At 47.2% G+C, this 21,163-nt stretch overlaps 1 protein-coding gene across 1 annotated transcript; it reads left to right on the top strand.

Annotated features, from left to right (window-relative positions):
• The first annotated feature begins 12,733 nt into the window (after nucleotides 1-12,733).
• On the top strand, nucleotides 12,734-19,788 carry Map6d1 (MAP6 domain containing 1). Its single transcript, XM_057764793.1, has 3 exons — nucleotides 12,734-13,144; nucleotides 17,239-17,356; nucleotides 18,023-19,788. The coding sequence occupies exons 1-3, from the start codon at nucleotides 12,774-12,776 to the stop codon at nucleotides 18,098-18,100; spliced, it is 567 nt and encodes a 188-aa protein (XP_057620776.1). The 5' UTR covers nucleotides 12,734-12,773; the 3' UTR covers nucleotides 18,101-19,788.
• The last annotated feature ends 1,375 nt before the right edge of the window (nucleotides 19,789-21,163 follow it).

Below are 21,163 nucleotides of genomic sequence, written 5' to 3' on the forward strand. Positions count from 1 at the left end.
TCCTCCCCCTTCCTCTCTCCCCTTCCCTGATACACAGCAAAACCCATAGTGAAACTGGACACTCTGCAAGCCAGTGCTGCCTGAGAATCCATTTTCCCTTCTTGAGAGAAGCTGGAGGAGAGAAGTAACATTTTGACTTTTCTGTCTGGGAGAGTCCCTCACTGCTTTAACAAATTTGCCTGTCCTAGGACATCTTAAAGCTAGAGTAGGGAAGCCGGGAGGTGGTGGCGCACGCCTTTAATCCCAGTACTTGGGAGGCAGAGGCAGGCGGATCTCTGTGAGTTCGAGGCCAGCCTGGTCTACAAGAGCTAGTTCCAGGACAGGCACCAAAGCTACAGAGAAACCCTGTCTTGAAAAACCAAAAAAAAAAAAAAAAAAAAAAAAAAAAAAAAAAAAAAAAGCTAATCAATCCAATTATAAAATGGGGCACTGAGCTGAACAGAGAATTCTCAACAGAAGAAGTTCAAATGGCCAAAAGATATTTAAGGTCATGCTCAACCTCCTTAACAATAAGGGAAATGCAAATTAAAACAACTTTGAGATACCATCTTACACCTGTCAGAATGGCTAAAATCAAAAACACCAATGATAGCCTTTGCTGGAGAGGTTGTGGAGTAAGGGGCACACTCATCCATTGCTGGTGGGAATGCAAACTTGTGCAACCACTTTGGAAATCAGTGTGGTGATTTCTCAGGAAATTTGGGATCAACTTACCCCAAGATCCAATAATACCACTCTTGGGAATATACCCAAGAGATGCCCTATCATATGACAAAAGTATTTGTTCAACTATGTTCATAGCAGCATTGTTTGTAATAGCCAGAACCTAGAAACAACCTAGATGCCCTTCCATGGAAGAATGAATGAAGAAAGTGTGGAATATATACATATTAGAGTACTACTCAGCGGTAAAAAACAATGACTTCTCGAATTTTGCATGCAAATGAATGGAAATAGAAAACACTATCCTGAGTGAGGTATCCCAGACCCAAAAAGAGGAACATGGGATGTACTCACTCATAATTGGTTTCTAGCCATAAATAAAGGACATTGAGCATATAATTTGTGATCCTAGAGAAGCTAAATAAGAAAGTGAACCCAAAGAAAGACGTATAGTCATCCGCCTGGATAGGGGAAATAGACAAGATTGCCGGGCAAAAACTGGGAACTTGGGGGTGAGGTGGCATGGGGCTAAGGGGAAATGGGGTGAGAAACGTGAGAAGGGGAGGATGGGTGGAGCTTGGGGGAATGGAATGGTTGGGATAAAGGAAGGTGGATATGGGAGCAGAGAAGTATATATCCTAATTAAGGGGGCCATCTTAGGGTTGGCAAGAGACTTGACTCTAGAGGGGCTCGCAGGTGTCCAGGGAGATGTCCCCAGCTAGTACCTTGGGCAACTGAGGAGAGGAAACCTGAAATGGCCTTATTTTATAGCCATACTGATGAATATCTTGCTTATCACCTTAGAACCTTCATCTGGCGATGGATGGAGATAGAGACCGAGACCCACATTAGAGCACTGGACTGAGCTCCCAAGGTCCAAATGAGGAGCAGAAGGAGGGAGAACATGAGCAAGGAAGTCAGGACCACGAGGGGTGCACCCACCCACTATGACAGTGGAGCTGATCTATTGGGAGCTCACCAAGGCCAGCTGGACTGGGACTGAATAAGCATGGGTTGAAACCTGACTCTCTGAACATGGCGGAAATGAAGGCTGATGAGAAGCCAAGGACAATGGCACTAGGTTTCGATCTTACTGCATGAACTGGCTTTGTGGGAGCCTAGCCTGTTTGGATGCTCACCTTCCTGGACCTAGATAGAAGTGGGAGGACCTTGGTCTTCTTGCAGGGCAGGGAATTTGGACTGCTCTTCAGTATCAAGAGGGAGGGGGAATGGAGTGGGGGGGGGAGGGGGAGAGGTGTGGGTGGAGGGGGCAATGTGTGGGAGGAGAGGAGGGGAAATGGGAAACGGGGAGGAGGCGGAAATTTTAATTAAAAAAGAATAAAATTTTAAAAAAGCTAGAGTAAGGAATTCCCTTTCTCTGCAGACAACAAGCAGGCAGAGGTTTTCTCAATTTCCTCTTACTGCGTAGACACCACTCTCAGGCAGTCCTTGCTCCTTTTTTTTTTCTTTTGCATTGGCTTGGACCCTCCCTAACACTGTGCTGATGCTGACTCTCCTATTTACACAAACTAAATAGAAGACCCAAATTCTGTTATCATGCCAAAACAAATGTGTCCTCAAAGCTCCCACTTTCCAGCCAACAAAGGAGAGAAAGAAGAAACACACACACACACACGATGTACTGATGTCATTGCCCCCCCCAAAAAAGAGGGAACCCTAGCTCATTCACTTTCAGCTCTCAAATCCTCTTCAGCCAGAGAAGGGTACAATATTTTTAAGAAATTAAGATCAGGACCCTTCTACAATAAAAGCCACAATTGCCAACACATAGCCACTGTCTTCTTAATTCCTGAAATCAGTTCCTTTATTCTTCATGTCTAGGATATTGTCTTTTTATGAATGCTATAAAATCATGAGGAGTTTTGGGTTTTTATTCCATTCCATATGGCATAGAGTTGACTGGGTTAGGAGATGGGGAGATTCTGGTGGAGTTGAAGGAGGTAAAATTGTGATCACAATATATTGTATTAATGAATTTTTTTAAGAAAAAATAAAAAGCCAGGCATATAAATAGAGACTGTTTTTTTCTTTTTATTTATTTATTTATTTTCATTTATTTTTTTGTTGTTGTTGAAAAAAAATTTCCGCCTCCTCCCCGTTTCCCATTTCCCTCCCCCTCCTCCCATTTCCCTCTTCCTCTCCCCTTCTCCTCGCTCCTCTCCCCCTCCCCCCCCACTCCATTCCCCCTCCCTCTCAAGACTGAAGAGCAGTCCAGATTCCCTGCCCTGCGGGAAGTCCAAGGTCCTCCCACTTCTATCCAGGTCCAGGAAGGTGAGCATCCAAACAGGCTAAGCTCCCACAAAGCCAGTTCATGCAGTAGGATCGAAACCTAGTGCCATTGTCCTTGGCTTCTCATCAGCCTTCATTTCCGCCATGTTCAGAGAGTCCGGTTCAACCCATGCTTATTCAGTCCCAGTCCAGCTGGCCTTGGTGAACTTCCAATAGATCAGCTCCACTGTCATAGTGGGTGGGTGCACCCCTCGTGGTCCTGACTTCCTTGCTCATGTTCTCCCTCCTTCTGCTCCTCATTTGGACCTTGGGAGCTCAGTCCAGTGCTCTAATGTGGGTCTCGGTCTCTATCTCCATCCATCGCCAGATGAAGGTTCTAAGGTGATAAGCAAGATATTCATCAGTATGGCTATAAAATAAGGCCATTTCAGGTTTCCTCTCCTCAGTTGCCCAAGGTACTAGCTGGGGACATCTCCCTGGACACCTGCGAGCCCCTCTAGAGTCAAGTCTCTTGCCAACCCTAAGATGGCCCCCTTAATTAGGATATATACTTCTCTGCTCCCATATCCACCTTCCTTTATCCCAACCATTCCATTCCCCCAAGCTCCACCCATCCTCCCCTTCTCACGTTTCTCACCCCATTTCCCCTACCCCCATTCCACCCCAGCCCCAAGTTTAGGTTAGCTTTTGCCCATGGCTGTGAGGTACTATCATGGTTGGGTTAATAGAAGTGGTAATATCTACCCCAAATTCTTAGCATCCACACCCTGGGCATGGGCCCTGGACTCCTAACAACAGAAGAAGTTACCTGAGTACAAACATTCATCTTCTTCTTTACGCAATGAGATCAGCTTCCTCAAGATCCTACCACCAGATGTCTCTGACATGATGGACTATCCTGAGACTATGAGCCAAGTGCATCATTCTCTAGTTATTTTTACTTAATCAAAGAACTATGACAGCAGTCTTTTTAAATGGTCACCCAAAGAGCCTATTAAAGGGGAGTGAGTGAAGAATGCCAACGATGCTGAGACTGCCTTGAGTTGGAGTTGTCAGCTATGACACATTCCAAACAACAGCTCCCCATAATGATAGAGCCCCCCTTTTGTAGATAGTTGGTCTTTGTTGTCTTTCAAGACCTCTGTGATTCTCTACAAACTTGGTCTTGGGAGATGAACTCTAACCAGAAGACTTTAGAAAAACTGAAGTGAGCAGAAGACTGAAAGCAATGAGTTATCCTGCGTCTGGGATCACTTCCTCTCTCACACAGGGAAAGCTGGGCCATTACGTTGTGTCAGCAGGAAGAAATGATGACAGGATCCAACCGACACACATGTAAGTGACTCTGACTTGAGCTGCTAGGGGAGGCCAGAGAAACTGTCAAACATTGCATCCTTCAAAGACCCAGTGTGAGTCAAGAACACATTCGAGACTGTAAAATCAAACTATGGAAAGAAATCCAATATAAAATAAATAAATGTGCTATACAATGTAAAATATAATAAAGGTAAGACATGAAAAACTATAATATAATATGGTAAGATTGGAAAGACAGAAGATACGTTTTGTAATAATATTTTTCTAGAATATAGAAAGTGGAAGGAAGAAGGGTACACTCAAATGGAACTAACTGGAACCTCAATGGTGCTCACACAAGGCTCGAGTCAAATCGCTAGCCTAAAAGCATCACCTCAGATCCCTGTCTTGGTTCATAGTGGCTGTGTTCAATCTCTTGTTGAAGAATTCTCTTATTTCTGGACAAAACCAGAAAGCTGAAACAAAATTTGTTAAATTCTGTAAGTGGTTTTGGATAAAGGTTTTCAGTAGAATAATGGAGAAAAATGGGAAAGAGAAGTCAGACATAGTTCTGTGGATTCTGGTCTCCAGTTCCTGAGAAGATTATAGGCAGGAAAACTAGTTTGCCAAGTCCAGATATAGCTTCAGGAATCATCCTCCAGTAGTCCGTTATGTAGGACACTGCGATGCTTCATGGTATTTGCTCAGGAGGGTGTTCTGGACTCACTGCTGGATGAAACATAAATATGCCATCTTTATATAAACGTTCTTAAATTATAGCTTTATCTCAATTCAGGTAACTGGGAACAATGAAGGAAAAGATTATCAAGCCAAGGAATGTTAAGAATATAAATCTTTGTTGATTAAGCGTGTCGTAGCCTCTTTTGTTATTTTTCACCTATTTGTGGCTATGAATCCTGTTCTTTTTAATCCATTTGCTAATGCTAATCTTTTGATAAAACTGTATCCATTATTTAGACTTAAAGACAATAATGCTATTGTAGAACTAACTGCACGGTAATAATACAGCTTCTAGAAAGTGGAGCATGGCTTTGTCCTCCAGAGGCCTTGGTGTTAAGTCATTGTTTTTAATGATCCTAAGAAAGAAAGCAAAAGGAAGGAAGGCAGTCATTCAGGCATAATCCAGCACACATATGCTTGTATGCAAGCCTACAGAAACACACACACACACTCATGCATGCACACATGCATATGCACACACACACACGAGGGGGGAGGGAGGGAGAGATAGAGAGAAAGAGAGAGGGGGTGAAAGAGGCAGGTCCAGGCTTCTGACCTCAGGGTCCTATTTATACCTAACTACACAAAAGTGATACTTAGACAAAATTAGTTATATTACATCACACACCAATCACTGTTTACTCTGGAGTTCCCCTGACATCCAGTGTCTGTCATTTTGTGATGATTCATATAGGCCCTTGAATGTCAGGTGTCAGCCATATCTTAGCTGACTCATACTGGATAGCCATATCAATGCCTTGTTGTCTAAACAAAAATATCAGGGGTACTTCGAATAAAAATAGCCCCCATAGGCCCACAGGGAGTGACACTATTAGGAGGTGTGGCACCTACTCCACACCTTGTTGGGGTAGGTGTGGCACTGATGGAGGAAGTGAGTCACTGGGAATGGGTTTTGAGGTCTCAGATGCTCAAGCCAGGCCCAGTTTCATGCGCTTTTCCTGCTGCTTGCTCATCCAGATGTAGAACTCTCAGCTTGTCTAGCACCGCATCTGGCTGCTTCCGTGCTTCCTGCCATGACAATGGAGTAAACTTCTGAAACTCTAAGCCAGTCTCTGTTAAATGTTTTCCTTTATGGAGTTGCTGTGGTCACGGTGTCTCTTCCCAGCAATAGAAACCCTAACTAGGACAACGGCATACCTTTTTAGAATATTTATAGTCAGTGCATTGTTGCAGGTGGATCTCTGTGAGTTGGAGAGCAGCCTAGTCTACATAGTGAGTTTCAGGCCAGGCCAGTAAAAGCTATATAGTTAGTTCCTGACTTTAAAAAGGTGTATGTATGGTGTGTGTGTGTGTGTGTGTGTGTGTGTATTCCTGAGTGTATTTATTACATCACATGTGTGCAGGAGTCCACAGAGGTCAGAAGAGAGCACCAGATCTCGAGGTACAAAAAGTGAGTTGTCTTGGACTGCCCACAGGGCAGGGAACCCTGACTGCTCTTTGGACTGGAGAGGGAGGGGGGACGGGAGGGGGAGGTGGAGGGGAGTGGGGCGGGGGAGTGGGGGGAGGGGAAGGGAAAAGGGAGGCGGGGAGGAGGCGGAAATTTTTAATTAAAAAAAATTTAATAAAAAAAAAAGTTGTGAGTTGCCTTGTAGGTGCTGGAAACTGAACTCAGTTCCTCTGCAAGAGCAGTAGGTGCTCTTAACAGCTGGGCCATCTCTCTAGTCCATAGCATACCTTTAAACCAACACAAAAATGTATACACACACTTGGCAAAGACTGTATGTTTTTGTGGCAGAATCTTAATATGTATCCCTGGCTGACCTGGCACTCACTCTGTAGACCAGATTGAGCTCAGATTCACAGAGATCAGCCTGCATCTCACTTCTGAGTGCTGGGATTAAAGGCGTGCGCCACCACACCTGACTGTTTTAATATTTATTTACCTATTTTGTTATTTGCATATGCCATGTGCAGAAAGGAGCCCTCAGAAGTCAAAGGAGGGCATCAGGTCCCCGAGAATTGGAGTCACAGGGGCTTTGAGATGTCACATGGATGCTGGGAACTAAACTTGGGTATTCTGCAAGAGCAGCAAATGTTTCTAACTAAAGAACCACCTCTTCATCCCCTTTAAAGAAAGTTTTAAATGTCTGCTGAGCAGACCCTTCTACTGTGCTTGTGGGAGTTTATGCTCTGTTGAGCCCACAAAATGAAACTGTATTTAAAAGTTTAAAAAGCTTGTGGCCAATTCTGACATCACAACTGGGGACTTATGACTAGAAGTAAATAGGGAGTGTCTACCTTGAGATGAACGAGTTCCTCGCTTTTCACAGGATGTGTTGAGAATTACCTAAATCTCGTAGGGAGAAGTAATGACCTCTGGGGTGGCAGCTGTGGGCCATCTGAGGCAGTCACGTGGGTGGTTCCTGTTGTGTGGAAGGATGAGGTGATTTACTCTTTTGTGCCAATGAAGAGCACAGACTCACAGCCTGGGAAGACTCACAATGTACCTGCCCCCAAAGGCCTCCTGATCCAAGGAGTGAGAATGCAGAGGGCAAAGTCTTGCCACCGACCTGTGAGGATACACTGCACCTGTCTCTACAGTGGTCTTTGTAATGCTGCTGATGACTGGACTTCTAAACACTGAGTGGAATGTTCCAGGGTGTGATGGCATAGGTTTTGAACTGCAGGAGTTGGGAAGCCAAGACAGGCCGATCTCTATGAGTTTGAGGCCAAGCAGGGATACAAAACAAGATCTTATTTCATGGCCTTTTCTGCTCTGTTAAAGCTTTAAATGCACTATCCCAGGCTCTTGGGGCACTGGACAGGAACTAGAGCAAGGCAGGGAAGCAGTTCTGGAAAATAGGAGCACATGTTAGTTATTACTGGCATGTAACTGCGGGTGGGAAAATTCAAAGAGATGTGCTGTTTTAACTTGTCAGACAAGGCTCAGTTGAAAAACAAAAACAAAACAGTTCATGAGATTGTCTGAGGCATAACGAAGAAGGAGGCTCCTTTGGTACTGACCTGTTCTTTGTTACCTCCTGGGCCCCAAGTATTGCTGGCCTTGGGGAAAATATCCCAATCTCCCCATCCCTGGTACAACTTTCTGTCGTTCTATATGCTGTGCTCTCATGTTCACAGCTCTGTGCCCAAGATACCCTTTGTGTTTAAGGAGCTGAGCAATTGTCTGGACGCTCAGGGGCAAGATGTTAATCCTATGTGACTAGGCAGCAGCTCCTATGGACTAATAACAGTGGGAATGATAGGGACACTGTATATTCTGTATTATTAGGGTTTGGATGTCTTAGCATTCTTTATCATTGGAGAGCAGGCACGCATAATACGGCACACTTACGGAAGTCAGAAGACAGCTTGTGAGAATCAGTTCTCTCTAGCATGTGGGTCTCAGGGATCTGACTCAGGTCATTGGGACTGACACTCCCTAAGCCACCTCCTTGGCTCCATATTCTGTAAGAGCGCATTTTACTAACTTTTGTAGAGAGGAACAGGAGTACTTTATAAGACCACACTTGGGATTGAGGAGATGATTCAGTGAGTAAGCGTGCAAGCTCTAAAAACATGAGGCAGGGAGTTTAATCCCCAGCACCCATGTGGTGGGCATGGCTGTGCATGTCTGTAACCTCATCATTGGTCAAGAGTCAGAAGGCAGGTGGGTCCTAAGAGCTCAGTGTGGAAGAACCTTAACACATACACACTGCTATTTGCTCTGAGTTAACATTAACCTAGATATTCTCCAACTGGCACTGAGAAGGAATACAATACTTGGTGGTGTGACCACTTCCCCCTATTGTACAACGGTGGAGGAGGCTTTGATAATGGAGGAATACAAGACCAAAGGGACAAGACTAAACTTTGAAGGCAGATTTTTGCCCTGCTTCCCAGATGGAGCACACTGAGTAAAATGCACTGTAAGCATATTTAATGTTCTTACGTAAAGTTCTGGGATGGTCAGGATGGGATCTTTTCAAATTCAGTGCTAAAACATTGGGGAAGGCCATGTTTGCCACAGGTATCCTGGATGCTAGCGTCTCATGCTGCCCACACAAGCCTACATGAGGCCAGCCATGGCTTCTTTCCTAACAGTACACAGCACCCCTAGCTTGGCCTCTCTGCTGAGGTTTGATCTCTGCCTCCAAGGCCATTTTCTCCCTGGGTGCCACTTGGCTATGCTGTCCCTGAAGAGAAGGGTTCCCTGGCTTCTGTCTCTCCTCCCTTACACTCATTCTCTAACAGAAACCTCTGTGGCTTCTGTTGTGGTGTGGGTCTTCTGAGCTTCAGACATTCTGTGCCTTCATTTTGTCTATGTCCGTTGAGGCACATTGACAGTTACAGTGGCCCCCACTGTAGTGCACCTCAGTACTGCTGGCCAAAGAAGTGAGGTCTCCTGAAGCAGAGGCCTCAGATCTATTCAAGTTTTCCATCTTTGGGGGCTGAAGAGATGGGCTCGGTGTTTAAAAGCACTGAGTGCTCTTCCTGAGGACCTGGTTTGATTCCCAGCACCCACCTGGTGGCTCACAGTTGTCTGTAACTCCAGTTCCAGACAACCTCTTGGCCTCCTCTGACACTACACACAAGTGGTACACACATGTGCAGGCAAAATGCTCATACACATAAAACAAATAAAATTTCCATCTTTAAAATGATTTACACTTTAAGCCGGGGAGTAGTGGTGCACGCCTTTAATCCCAGCACTCGGGAGGCAGAGGCAGGCAGATCTCTGTGAGTTCGAGACCAGCCTGGTCTACAAGAGCTAGTTCCAGGATAGGCTCCAAAGCTATAGAGAAACCTTGTCTCAAAAAACAAAAAACAAAAAACAAAAATTACACTTTATTGTTGGTGGGAGGAATTCACATCACATATGTGGAGGTCAGAAGAGAATTTATAAGAGTTGGTTCTCTCCTTTACCACACGGGGGGCCTGGGGTTCAAATTCAAGCTATTAGGCTTGGCGGTGAGTGCCTTTATCATGCAAGTGCCATCTTGCCATTCCAGATTTGCCTGCCTTGCTTCTTAATCCTAGAAGCCAGCCCTTCCTCTCCACTCCTGTGCCAAGGCTCTAGTGCAGTCCCTACTCTCTCCAGTCCCGGACTATTTCTCCAGCTGGCACTGAAAATGTCATACTGCTCCATGTGACTGACAGAGTGCCAGAAATGCAAGTCATCCCCTACTGTCACCTAGGAAAAATTTAACTTCTTGTATGTCTGTCGAGGCCAGCCCTGCTCTGCTACCCCTCAACCCTTCTCTGACTCCTCCCCAGGACTAGCCTTCTTCTCTTGGACAGGTGAACTAACCTCAGCCCTCCCCGTTTATACCACCTGGGCTAACATTCCTCTCATCCACCACACCAAATCTTGAGGGCATTCAACCCTAGCATAAAGTAAGTTTGATGAACGAATAAGTAAAGGGGTCTGTGGAGGTAGCTCGCGTAGCTCGGGGATGCACGAAGTCCTGGGTTCAATCTCTAACACCGAAAACCATAGTTTAAAAGATTTGTGTGTGTGTGTGTGTGCGCGCGTGCGTGTGTGTTTTGACAGGGTCTTATGCAGCCTAGATGGGCCTCGAACTCGCTTCTGATCCCTGTTTCCATCTTTCACGGACTGATTACAGACAGGCACCCCTAATTCCCAGCCTTATCTTTTCTGTAAAACTATTTATTTTAAATTTTTAATTTAAAATGTTTTACAGGGCTGGAAAGATGGCTTTGTAGTTAAGAGCACTTGCTGCTGTGGCAGAAGACCTGATTAGTTCCCATCATCCACATAACCATCTATAGGTCCAGTCTGGGGGATCAGACTCCCTCTTCTGGCCTCTGCATATGGTCTGCATATATACATGTACTCATACACATAAAATAAACACATATTTAAAATGTTTTATTGTATTTGCTTGTTTATTGTGCCTTTGTATGTAGGAGCACACGCCATAATTCACCCAGAGGTCACAGGACAATGTGGGGAAGTCAGTACTGCTTCCATAATGTGGATCCACAAGCTTGAACTCGAGACCCTGGGCTTGGTGGGAAGTGCCTTTACCCACTGAGTCATCTCACTGGCCATGAAATGACCTAGATGTCAAGCGCCCCAGCACTACCCCTTCTCCCCCCCACCCCACCCCCGACTCTCACCTAGATTGTAAACAATACTTTGTCTTTTGGAGGAAAGAAAGAAAGAAAGAAAGAAAGAGAGAGAGAGAGGGAGGGAGGGAGGGAGGGAGGGAGGGAGGGAGGGAGGGAGGGAGGGAGGAAGGAAGGAAGGAAGGAAGGAAGGAAGGAAGGAAGGAAGGGGAAGGAAGGAGGAGGAGGGAGGGAGAGAGGAAGGGAGGGAGGAAAGGAGGGAAGGAAGGAGGAAGAGTGAAAGAAAGAGAAAAAGAAAAAGGATTCCCTTTTCCCTGATGGAAAAGTATCTTGGATATATACAAAAGGTTCCTCTAGAAAAATGAACTTATATGATTAAACGGCAGTTCCTTTCCTGTTGTGAAACAGCATATTGTAAAAACAAACAACAACAAAAAAAGAACAAACAAAACAAACTCCTCCCCCCAAAAAACCCCACCCCATGCTTACCCGCCCCTGGTGTATTGTGATTTCTTCCTTTTGACTTAAAAAACCCTACCCTAGCTCTGTGGTGGTGGTGGTGGTGGTGGTGGTGGTGGTGGTGGTGGTGGTGGTGGTGCATGCCTTTAATCCCAGCGGGAGCAGAGGCAGGGATCTCTATGAATTAGAGGTCAGCCTGGTCAGCAAACCAGAAACCCTGCCTAAATACAAACAAACAAACAACAAAAACCAAAAACCCCTACTCTGCCCTGCTTCTGTACCAAGAGTCTCTGAGGCTGAGTCTCAATCAGTCTGCTAATCAAAGGACTCACTGTATACCCTTCATTGACTTGGTAATGATCTGCAGCTTTCTCACGTGGATTATTTCATAACTACTAACCTTCTTCTGCCGGGCTGACTAACCCAGGGCCCAGCTCTCAGTCCACAAAGTTTGCCCTGGGTGAGGAGAGATAGATACTTTCGGGGTCCCCATGAATGCGCCTTTGAGAAAAGGCTTTCCGAGCTCCAGGCTTAACTTTGGTCAATATGGGGCCACAGTCAGGCTTGAGCTGTTAAACTGGCAGTGGTACGCCACTCCGGTAAAAACTTCTAGCTAATGAACTTAGGGAGATGAGCTGACCAACTGACCGGGGCGTGGCAGTCCTCTGAGACCTTCCAAGTTCTGCTAGAACTTCCGTGTAACTAACCCAGCTTGTATGGTTGACTGCAGATCGGATCCACTGTAAAAGCTTTTCCAGGGCAGCTGGGTGTTGTCTCTGTTAAACTGATCTTCAGCCCTGAATACAGCACGAATGCACAGCAGGAAAAGGAGTTTGGGGGTTTTAGAACCCTGGGAGAGGCTGATTGGAAGCTAATGGCAGCTCTTAACGAAATCTGGATTGGTTGTCACACACTTAAACCAGAACAGTAAATGGCAAATGGTGATTAACGGGCTGACTCAAATGTGTTTTTCAGGAAACGTGGCCCGAGTCTTCCCTACAACACCCTACCCATTGCCCCCCACTTCCACCCTGGGCGATTGCGGCGTCCCCTGGCACAGGTTAGCTCTGTTCCTCAACCCCAGCAAAATCCGCTGCACCTGCCACCTACCTGCGCCCAGCTGCAGGAACTGCCTCCCTCTGCAAAACCCAGGTCTGATTTATGAGGTCACATTCGGGGAATGTTAGGGTTCATCCACCCAAGGCCACAGGCAGTTTAAGGCCGCCCGGAGGCCGTCCTTGTGGGGCGCCCGGCTGCGCGGGGGCAGCGGGCGGGCGGGCGCGCGCAGCACGGGCGCGTGGCCGATCGGCATGGCGTGGCCCTGCATCAGTCGGCTGTGCTGCCTGGCCAGGCGCTGGAATCAGCTGGACCGCTCGGACGTAGCGGTGCCGCTGACTCTGCACGGCTACTCGGACCCCGAGAGCGAGGGGCCGGCCGCGGACTGCACCGCCTCGCGTGGGAGCCCGTCTGTCGCAGGCGCGCGGGAGCCCAGTCGCGCCGTGCCGCTCACCCAGTACCAGCGCGACTTCGGCGTGCGAACCGCGCGCGCGGGGACCCGGGATGAGCGCGTGCCCGGGTCGGGCGGCCGCAGGGGCCAGTCTTCGGCGACCCCAGCCCGGGCGGTCTACGTACTACCCGTCGGGGACGCGGACGCAGCTACTGTAGCGACCACGTCTTATAGGTGGGTATCTGGCTGTGACAGGGGAAGGCTTAGAATCTCGACCCGTGTGGTGGGAGGAAACTGAGTCCCAAAGCGGGGTGGCGGAAGGGATGACATGGAGCCTGAATACCTATCACAGGATCTAAAGAGTGGCAGGGGAGCCTCTTGGTTATCTCTTTGGTCTTTTTACACTGCCAGCATGGCCTTGCCTTCTCAGCTGCTCCCTATCCTGGGATCCAAGGTGAATGGCACCTCAAAAGGGAGTCCCACCCCCACCCTCCACCCTACCCCCATTGATCCTCCTTCCCTCCCAGATTGCTGCCCTTTAACTTGGGTGGGATGAGCGCAGAGGGCTGCACACAGGTCAACCCCACAGAGCCCAAGGCCAGTGCACACTCCACGTAGGTCCTTTGCCCCCTTAGCAGCTCGGCTTTGGATAACTAAGGACTTCCTGCATCCTCTTTCTACTCAGAAGAGTAATGCATGCTCATAGTGGGAAAATTAGAAATGACAAAAATAACAGATACCGTCCTTAACACCCTCACGCCACCCCTCCCAAACAGATGGATCTTTTCTAATTCTTAATGTATAAATGCATACACTCGGTTTCTTCCGTGGTGCCATTCTTACTGGCACTTTGTTCAAAAGTCTTTGATATGTGTGTGTGTGTGTGTGTGTGTATAGACAGACAGACAGACAGACAGACAGAGACTCTCTAGAGATGGAGGCAGAGACAAAGAGTAGATCAGAGGACAACTTTAGGATTCCAGGGATCTAACTTGGGTGCCAGGTTGTGTCAGGCCTTCATCCTCTGAGCCATCTCTGGCACACATTACTGTTTTTTTTTTTTTTTTTTAACCAGGTATGATATTAGACCATGAAAAGATATTCTGAATGTTAATAACTGTGCTGTATGTTAGCCTTTTCTTACGTACACTATATGTTCCAATTTTTTTTACTCATTTGGTATTCCTAGTTTAGGACTAAACATTACAGTTACAGGTGTTTAAATACTTTTAGGAATTTTGTCATTTACATTCCTTAAAAGTGGGATGGAAACTTGTGACTAAGATGCACATGGGGGCTGAAGAGGTCTCTCGCTGATTAAGAGAGCACACTGCTCTTACAGAGGATAGGGGTTCAGTTCCAACCCTCCACTCCAGCTTCAAGGAGTACCAACACCTGGGGCATCCACACTCACGGCACACACCCACACATGGATGCATGCACATATGCATACGTAAAAATAAATTTTACAACAGAATGCAAATGGCACTGGTTATGGGACTGTCATAGGATAGGACCCAGTGAAGCTCTCCAAGTACAGATCTTAAATGTGTACATGCCAAAGAAGCAAAGTTAAGGACAGGCTCCCCATAAAGGCCGCGCTCTTTAAGGTACTTAGTGGGCTTGTGTGGTGCAGGGCAGGCCGTGTGCTCTCAGCCCTAGCTGAGCTGTTAGAAGTTGGATGACACCGCTAGAGGCAAGGCAGAAAGTGCCTTATGCTCTCAGCCCTAGCTGGAGTCTCCGACTGCTGAATCCACAGAGGAGAGGTCTCACTGGCTCATTTTTCTTCCAGTGGTCCTGAGTGTGCAGCACCTTGCAATTGTAGTGGTCAAACAATTGGTGAGGCTTGCAGAGGAAGAAAGGAAGCCATCCTTTAATACCATTGAGAAGCTTGGAAATACTGGTGCAAGCCCCTCTTTGTGGGGAATATTCCAGGAAAGGATGGTTAGGAGAAGCTGGCTAATCCACATGGAGGGCATGTGAGGCCCGAATGTCTTGCAGGCCTCTCAGCTCTGTTGAGGGCAAGGTGCTAGCTATTGCTCTCCTGTCAGCATACATGGCTCCACTCTGAGGCCTGTGTTACTGCTGTCCCTCTACAAATGAGGGATTGAGCTGGGATGCAAGACGACGTGACTCTGAACGGCATGGAAAGGCGTGGGACTCAGGCACCAATTTTGTAGTCCCCTCGGACTCTCATTCTTTAACATGGTTTAGACAGCTGGTCTTGGGCCACCTCTTTGGAGCCAGTTTCTCAAAGCCAGCAGTGGAAAAGCATTGACAGATGGGGGCTGGCCTTACCAAGTGTAAATGCTGTCTTTGGAACCCTTTCTTCCCCTGGAGTCGTGGAATAGCAAGATCCTGGCTACCAATCCTCACTCCTTACAAAGCCCAGGAGCACTACTGGCTTTCCCCAGCACCAAGTCATCTGGCCTCTGGGACTGCCAAAGGTAGTCTCTAAGACCAAGCTGGAATAATCACATCCTATATTCCATCTTGTAAGGTGTATTTCATTCAAGCAAATTGCTATAGGCACTCAGAAAACACATCCAGGGATCCTAAAGATACCAGAACAGATCTGTGGTCACTCCTGATCATAAATGCCATGGACCCTCTAGGCCTCCATCTCTCCCTGCTAACAGGTCCTGTTTCACTTGGCTGTTGGTCTCCCTGGAAGGACCGATCTGCCTTGTTTGTCTGACTACATGGGAATAGAAGTCCTATACAGTCTCTGCTCTATTATGTCAGAAGCACTCTGTGGAAACACCTCCTGCCACCACCCCAGGGACTACTCTAGGTCTTCCTGCTTTGAGCCCCTTGCTGCCACCCCAGGGCAGCTGACTTAGGCTGCTTGGCACAGAACTCAGAAATAATTGGGGACATTAGGGCATGCTCAGGGGGAGGTCCTGCCTTCCCAGGAGAAAGAAAACAGCATATGTTCTTAGACAGCTGGTCTTTGGAACCTTGATGCTTCAGAAGCAAAAATTATCTGACAGCCCTGGCTCAGCTCTTCCTTATACCCAAGACTCTTCAGGGTTGGCCACACAGACACCAGCTTCCCTTGCCCATGCCATCTGCCTGCCCAGCGAGGCGAGGTTCTGATGCTGCCAAGAAAAGACTCCTTTGTTGACTTCACAGCAATAACTGGGCCAGCGTAGGGGGAGGACCTGGCACAGCCAGGCACTGGCCCTGGCTGGGTGAGCCCTATGACTATGGTTAGGGGATGCGGGGGGGGGGGGGGGGGGAGACTGCTTTCCTGAGTTTATCATTTAGTAGAGACACTGACAAAATTAAGAGGTCTGGATGACTCCAGGGCTAGAGAAATCGAGCCTTTTCAGTGAGAGGTATTACGGAGCTAGATTAGCCTGTCCTTTCCCTCCAGGGAAATGACTCATGGGAGCTCACACTACAGACCTGCTTGGAGGGTTTTTGTTTGTTTGTTTAGATTGTTACTGTAATTCTTTTAAAAAGTACATTTTATAAGATTTTGGTTTACTCTTAAAAATCATGTATATTTGTATCTGTGCGGGTATCTGTCTGGCCAGAAGAGGTGCGACAGGTCCCCTGGAGCTTGAGTGCCTGGTGGTTGTGAGACTCCCGATGTGGGAGCTGGGCACTGACCTACCATCCTTTGCCAGAGGAACATACGCATAACTAAGTCATTCATCCAGCCCCAGATTTACCTTCGTTTTTTACAACACATTTGTTGATATGTGGAAGTCAGAAGACCTGTGGGAGACAGTTCTTTACTTCCACCATGTGGGTCCTGGGAATTGAACTCAGGTCATCAGATATGGTTGAGTCTTTTCCTCCAATTTGTAAGTGGATGTACCTTTACTGTGCTGGGCACTGTCTAAGATGGCATTTCTTTTGCACCTAAGTGGGCATGAAGGAGGCGATAGCCTTTACTGGTTCTGGGTCCCCTCAGTGGCCTGGCATCCAGGATAGGCTCAGGTCTCAGGAGGGCTTTGAGAACTAGGGCTTGTCTGTCTCTAAGGTGTGTATGTGTGCACGCGCGCGCGCGTGTGGCAAATACTGCCTGATGTTCACCTGCATGACAATTTTCTGCCGCTGCTTTCCCCAGCCTACATGGCTGAGGTTTCTTGGTGGAACACTCAGAATGGTAGGGCAGGCTAGCCCCGAGCTACCTTACTGAGTTGGTCCATCTGCCTGGAGCACCTGGTATTCTGGTCCTGCTTGTGTAGGAGGATAAAGGATCATTAGGAACTGAAGCAGGCCCAGGAATGACACAGGGCTTGGTCTTTCAAGAAGCTGGGGCCTGGGGAACAACTGACCCTGCGCAAGGTTATTGTAGGAATTGTCTGTTGCAGGCAGGAATTCCAAGCTTGGACTGGAGTGAAGCCCTCAAGATCCACAAAGGCCAGATCGGCCAGAGTCATCACAACGCACAGCTCTGGATGGGACCCCAATCCTGGGGCCAAGTTCCAGGTCAGCCTGAGGGTGGCACTTCTGGGGCTGTTCACCAGGTCAGGGGTCAGAAGACAGATTCTGGTAGCATCAAATGGCATGGTGGTTAAGGACAACAGTGCCCAAACAACTGTTCCTAGCAATAGAGAGGCTACTCAGCTGCTGGCTAGGTGGCTTCTCTGGCACTCACCAGAGAGTGCCAGAGTTCAATTCCTGAGTTCAATTCCCAGGACTCACTCTACCCTCTCTGGTGAGCAGCATCTGTCTGCCTCCTAAACCCCAGCATGTCCCCTGACGAATAGAGCTAAAGACTTTCAAGGGTGGGATTGTAGCTCAGTGGTAGACTGCATGCTTAGCACCCACAAAGCCCCAGAGTTCCAGCCTTAGCACAGCCCTGCTCCCTGCAAAAATACTAAAACCTAAGTGTCTTAGGCATAGCTCTGTGGTACAGGAAGACCATGCCACATGTGAGGCTTGGGGTCCCTTGCTGTGACTACAGGACCAGTTAGCATCTTCTCTCCAGCTAAAGGTCAAAGGGAGCTTACGTGACCCACCATAGTAGTGACAGCTCACTTTGCTAACTTTCATTGCCAGCTCCTGCAAGGGACAAGGAATTCTTTTCTCAGAGCCAAGGGTTGGGGCAACTGGAGTTAAGAGTCCACTGATGTGGCCACGCTTTTATTTTAGGTTCCAGAAGTGAGAAAATTCACACCCAACCCCTCAGCCATCTTTCAGACATCGGCTCCCCGGACTCTCAATGTGTGACCAGTGGAAACCGGTGGAAACCGTGGCTGCTGGGAAAGCTGCGGACCTCCAGATCTCCAGAAGGGGAACTGGCTTGGTCCTTCGCTGACTGGAGCAGCATGGCTGCCGGCTCTGCCTGTGGTGTGGAGTGGAGGCAGACGGCACACCAGCAGAACACCACCAGCTGCACATGGCCTCTTCCCCCCTCCTCCTCAAGCAGTGTATGGGGAAAACTTGATCTTTTAAATTGCCATTTGGCGCCTTTCAATTTTTAAATATGAGGTTCAATTCGGCTGTGACCTGAACTGCTCCAGACTGAAAAGTATGCATATATCAAGTCCTTGGTAGACCAGTTACCAACTTTGGGTGGTTTTCCCAAGATGCATGTTAATTTATTTGATAGCCTATGGTAGTCCCAGGCAGTTTTCTCATCTCTTTCTACAGTGCCCCACATGCTTACATTAAGAAATCTTAGCCAGGCAGTGGTGGCACATATCTTTAATCCCAGTGGAGACAGAGGTGGGGAGATCTCTGTGATCTTGAGGCCAGCCTGGTCTACAGAGTGAATCCCAGGACAGTCAGGGCTACACAGAGAAAACTTGTCTCAAAACACATACACACACATGGGGTAAAAAAAAAAAATCAATCTTAAGTTATCAGGAGTGATGCCTTTAATCCCAGCACTCTAGAGGCAGAGGTAAGAGGATCTCTATGAGCTCAATGCCAGCCTGATCTACATAGCAAGTTCCGGGAGGGTCGGGGCTACATAGAGGGGCTGTGTTTCAAAAGAACAACAACAATATCTTAAGTTCTTAAAAAATGCATATAACCACCTGCACATGAGTCTCATGGTGGTAATATATACCCAGGCAGAAATTTCATTCATTCATATATATATATAAAACACAGAGATGGAAATATATCTGTATATATATGGAATACACATAGTGGTGAAATACATCCAGGGAGATCATCCACACGTTTTCACTTTTCAGATGTAATTTTTTATAGCCAAGATGATCATGTTTCCAGGATGAGTGAAATGTTGAAAGCATGAATGGCATTCGCCCCATATTTCTAGAGGCTGAGCCCTGTCCTACTAATTTCAGCTATCTCCCCTCAACTCAAGGACTAGAAGGGACTACCATGCACATCTGTGAGGAGCTGGGAGCATGTCTGGAGAGCATCCCCTACAGGCACCTTGACCCTCCAGCCTGGTGACTCCTCACCTCTGGTTAGGTACTCACTTCCCCATTGTGGGGAACAACTCCTGCCTTTGGAAAACTCGTCTTCATAGGTTTCAGTCAGAATGGCTGTGTGGAACAAGCCCAGTCTCTTTTGCACAACCGTCTCTCGAACACTAGAAAAAGAGAATATCTCAAAGACTTGGCAGTGTTTGGTAAGAACTGTAAGGGTTCGCTTCAAAGCCAAGGCAGGGGCGGCAGCCCAGGCCTCCCACACAGCATCCCCTGCCTCCCTCTTGCCAGCCCAGGAAATGCTGAGTCATTCTGAAGGGAAAATTGAAACCACATGCATATACCAAAGGTCCCATTACTCTAGATTTGTCACTTTGCATGCTCAGTGTACCTGAGAGGGAAGAGACAGCCTGCTGGGTAGCTAAATGTAGGCAATGAGCAGATTAACAATTTACTAAAATGCAAAAATGTGCTGGTTTTAAGCTATAAACTCAAGTATATTTTTTCCAGTCATCTGGTCTCTCAATAGCGACTTTAATGTAGTGTGACTATGCTAATATCCGTGACGCCCTTCTTTTGAGGGCTGTCGCTGGCTCATGTTGCGTGTGGCACACACCTTCACCCCACTTCAGCTCTTGCACCCGTAAGTGGGAAAAGGGACCATCTGTGCCACTGCTGCTTCTGCACTAGCTGGGACAACGGGAGCTTCCATTTCTGCATCTGAAAGTGAGGTTGCTACTGCCTACACCTTGCCGGGCTTGCTAGAAATATCCAGTTCTTAGCACAGTCAAGCCAGCCAAGCATTGGTCCTGAATTGTCCTTTCCTGCTTAACTCTCTTCCAGGTGCTTCTTGGTCCCAACTAAGAGCCTCTGGCTGTACTCTGCCAGTGACCATACGCCATGCCCAGCAACCCTCACCCCCCGACTCGCACTCCATGCATTCATTCTCTTGGTGTGAAATGCATAACCCTGCAGCATCTGGCAAGCATAAAACACACTTGTCCCTTTCTGACACTGTAGCACTGCAGTGGCCATGGAGTGAGGCTGACCTCTGCTAGGTCACAGGTTGTTTAGAATCTCAGCAATGTGCCACATAGCTCTGCCCACCAGCCCTCATTTAAGGATGAAAACCTACTCATTCCAGATGGGAATTAAAACACAAAGCTGCATGGGTAACCCAAGAAGCAAATAAGACCAATATCAGTCATGTTCTCTTAGTCTTGAGTCCATCCCATACATACAATGTGCACAAAGACCAGCGAGATGCACTGGAGGATCAGCAGGGATCATCTCTGACGAGTGTGTTCCCATATATGCAGGTACATATATATATTCCAGAATGCAAGGATGCATGTGTGTTCCTGTGTGTGTAGGGTACACATGTAGAGAACAGGACACCCAAAGTGTTTTTCAGGTATCTTTCCCTTTTCTCATTAGTCTGGAGGTCACCAAGTAGGCTAGGCTGGGTCTATAGCAGGCTCTAGGGATCTGCCTCTCTCTGTCTCTCCAGTACTGGGATTCTGAGTGTGCACCATCATGCCTACCTTTTTTATGTGGGTTCTAATGATTGAACTCAGGTACTGCACACACTTCATCAACTGAGCCACCTCTCCAGCCCTAATTTTTAAAAATACTTTATCATACCTAAAATTACTATAAAATTTAATGATTTTTATATTCTGTAAGTTTTTGAAAAATAAAGAGCAGTTTAATCTGTTAATGTAAGCAAAGAGTGTTCAATATTAATTATCCCATAACCACAGTGACCAATTTGAAAACTGCCTCAATCAGATGTCTGTACATTATGAGGCCGACTAAACCGAAAGTCCTCAAAGTTCTTTCACATGCTGAAGTCTTCCCTCACTGTGCTGTACGGGACAGAACTCCA

The sequence above is a fragment of the Chionomys nivalis genome, chromosome 3, assembly GCF_950005125.1.
Source record: "Chionomys nivalis chromosome 3, mChiNiv1.1, whole genome shotgun sequence".
NCBI classification, from domain to species: domain Eukaryota; kingdom Metazoa; phylum Chordata; class Mammalia; order Rodentia; family Cricetidae; genus Chionomys; species Chionomys nivalis.

Coding starts and splice junctions, on each gene's coding strand:
- Map6d1 (XM_057764793.1), top strand. CDS start 12,774: ATGGCGTGGCCCTGCATCAGTCGGCTGTGCTGCCTGGCCAGGCGCTGG. Junction 13,145..17,238: donor GTAGCGACCACGTCTTATAG/GTGGGTATCTGG, acceptor TGTCTGTTGCAG/GCAGGAATTCCAAGCTTGGA. Junction 17,357..18,022: donor ATCCTGGGGCCAAGTTCCAG/GTCAGCCTGAGG, acceptor CTTTTATTTTAG/GTTCCAGAAGTGAGAAAATT.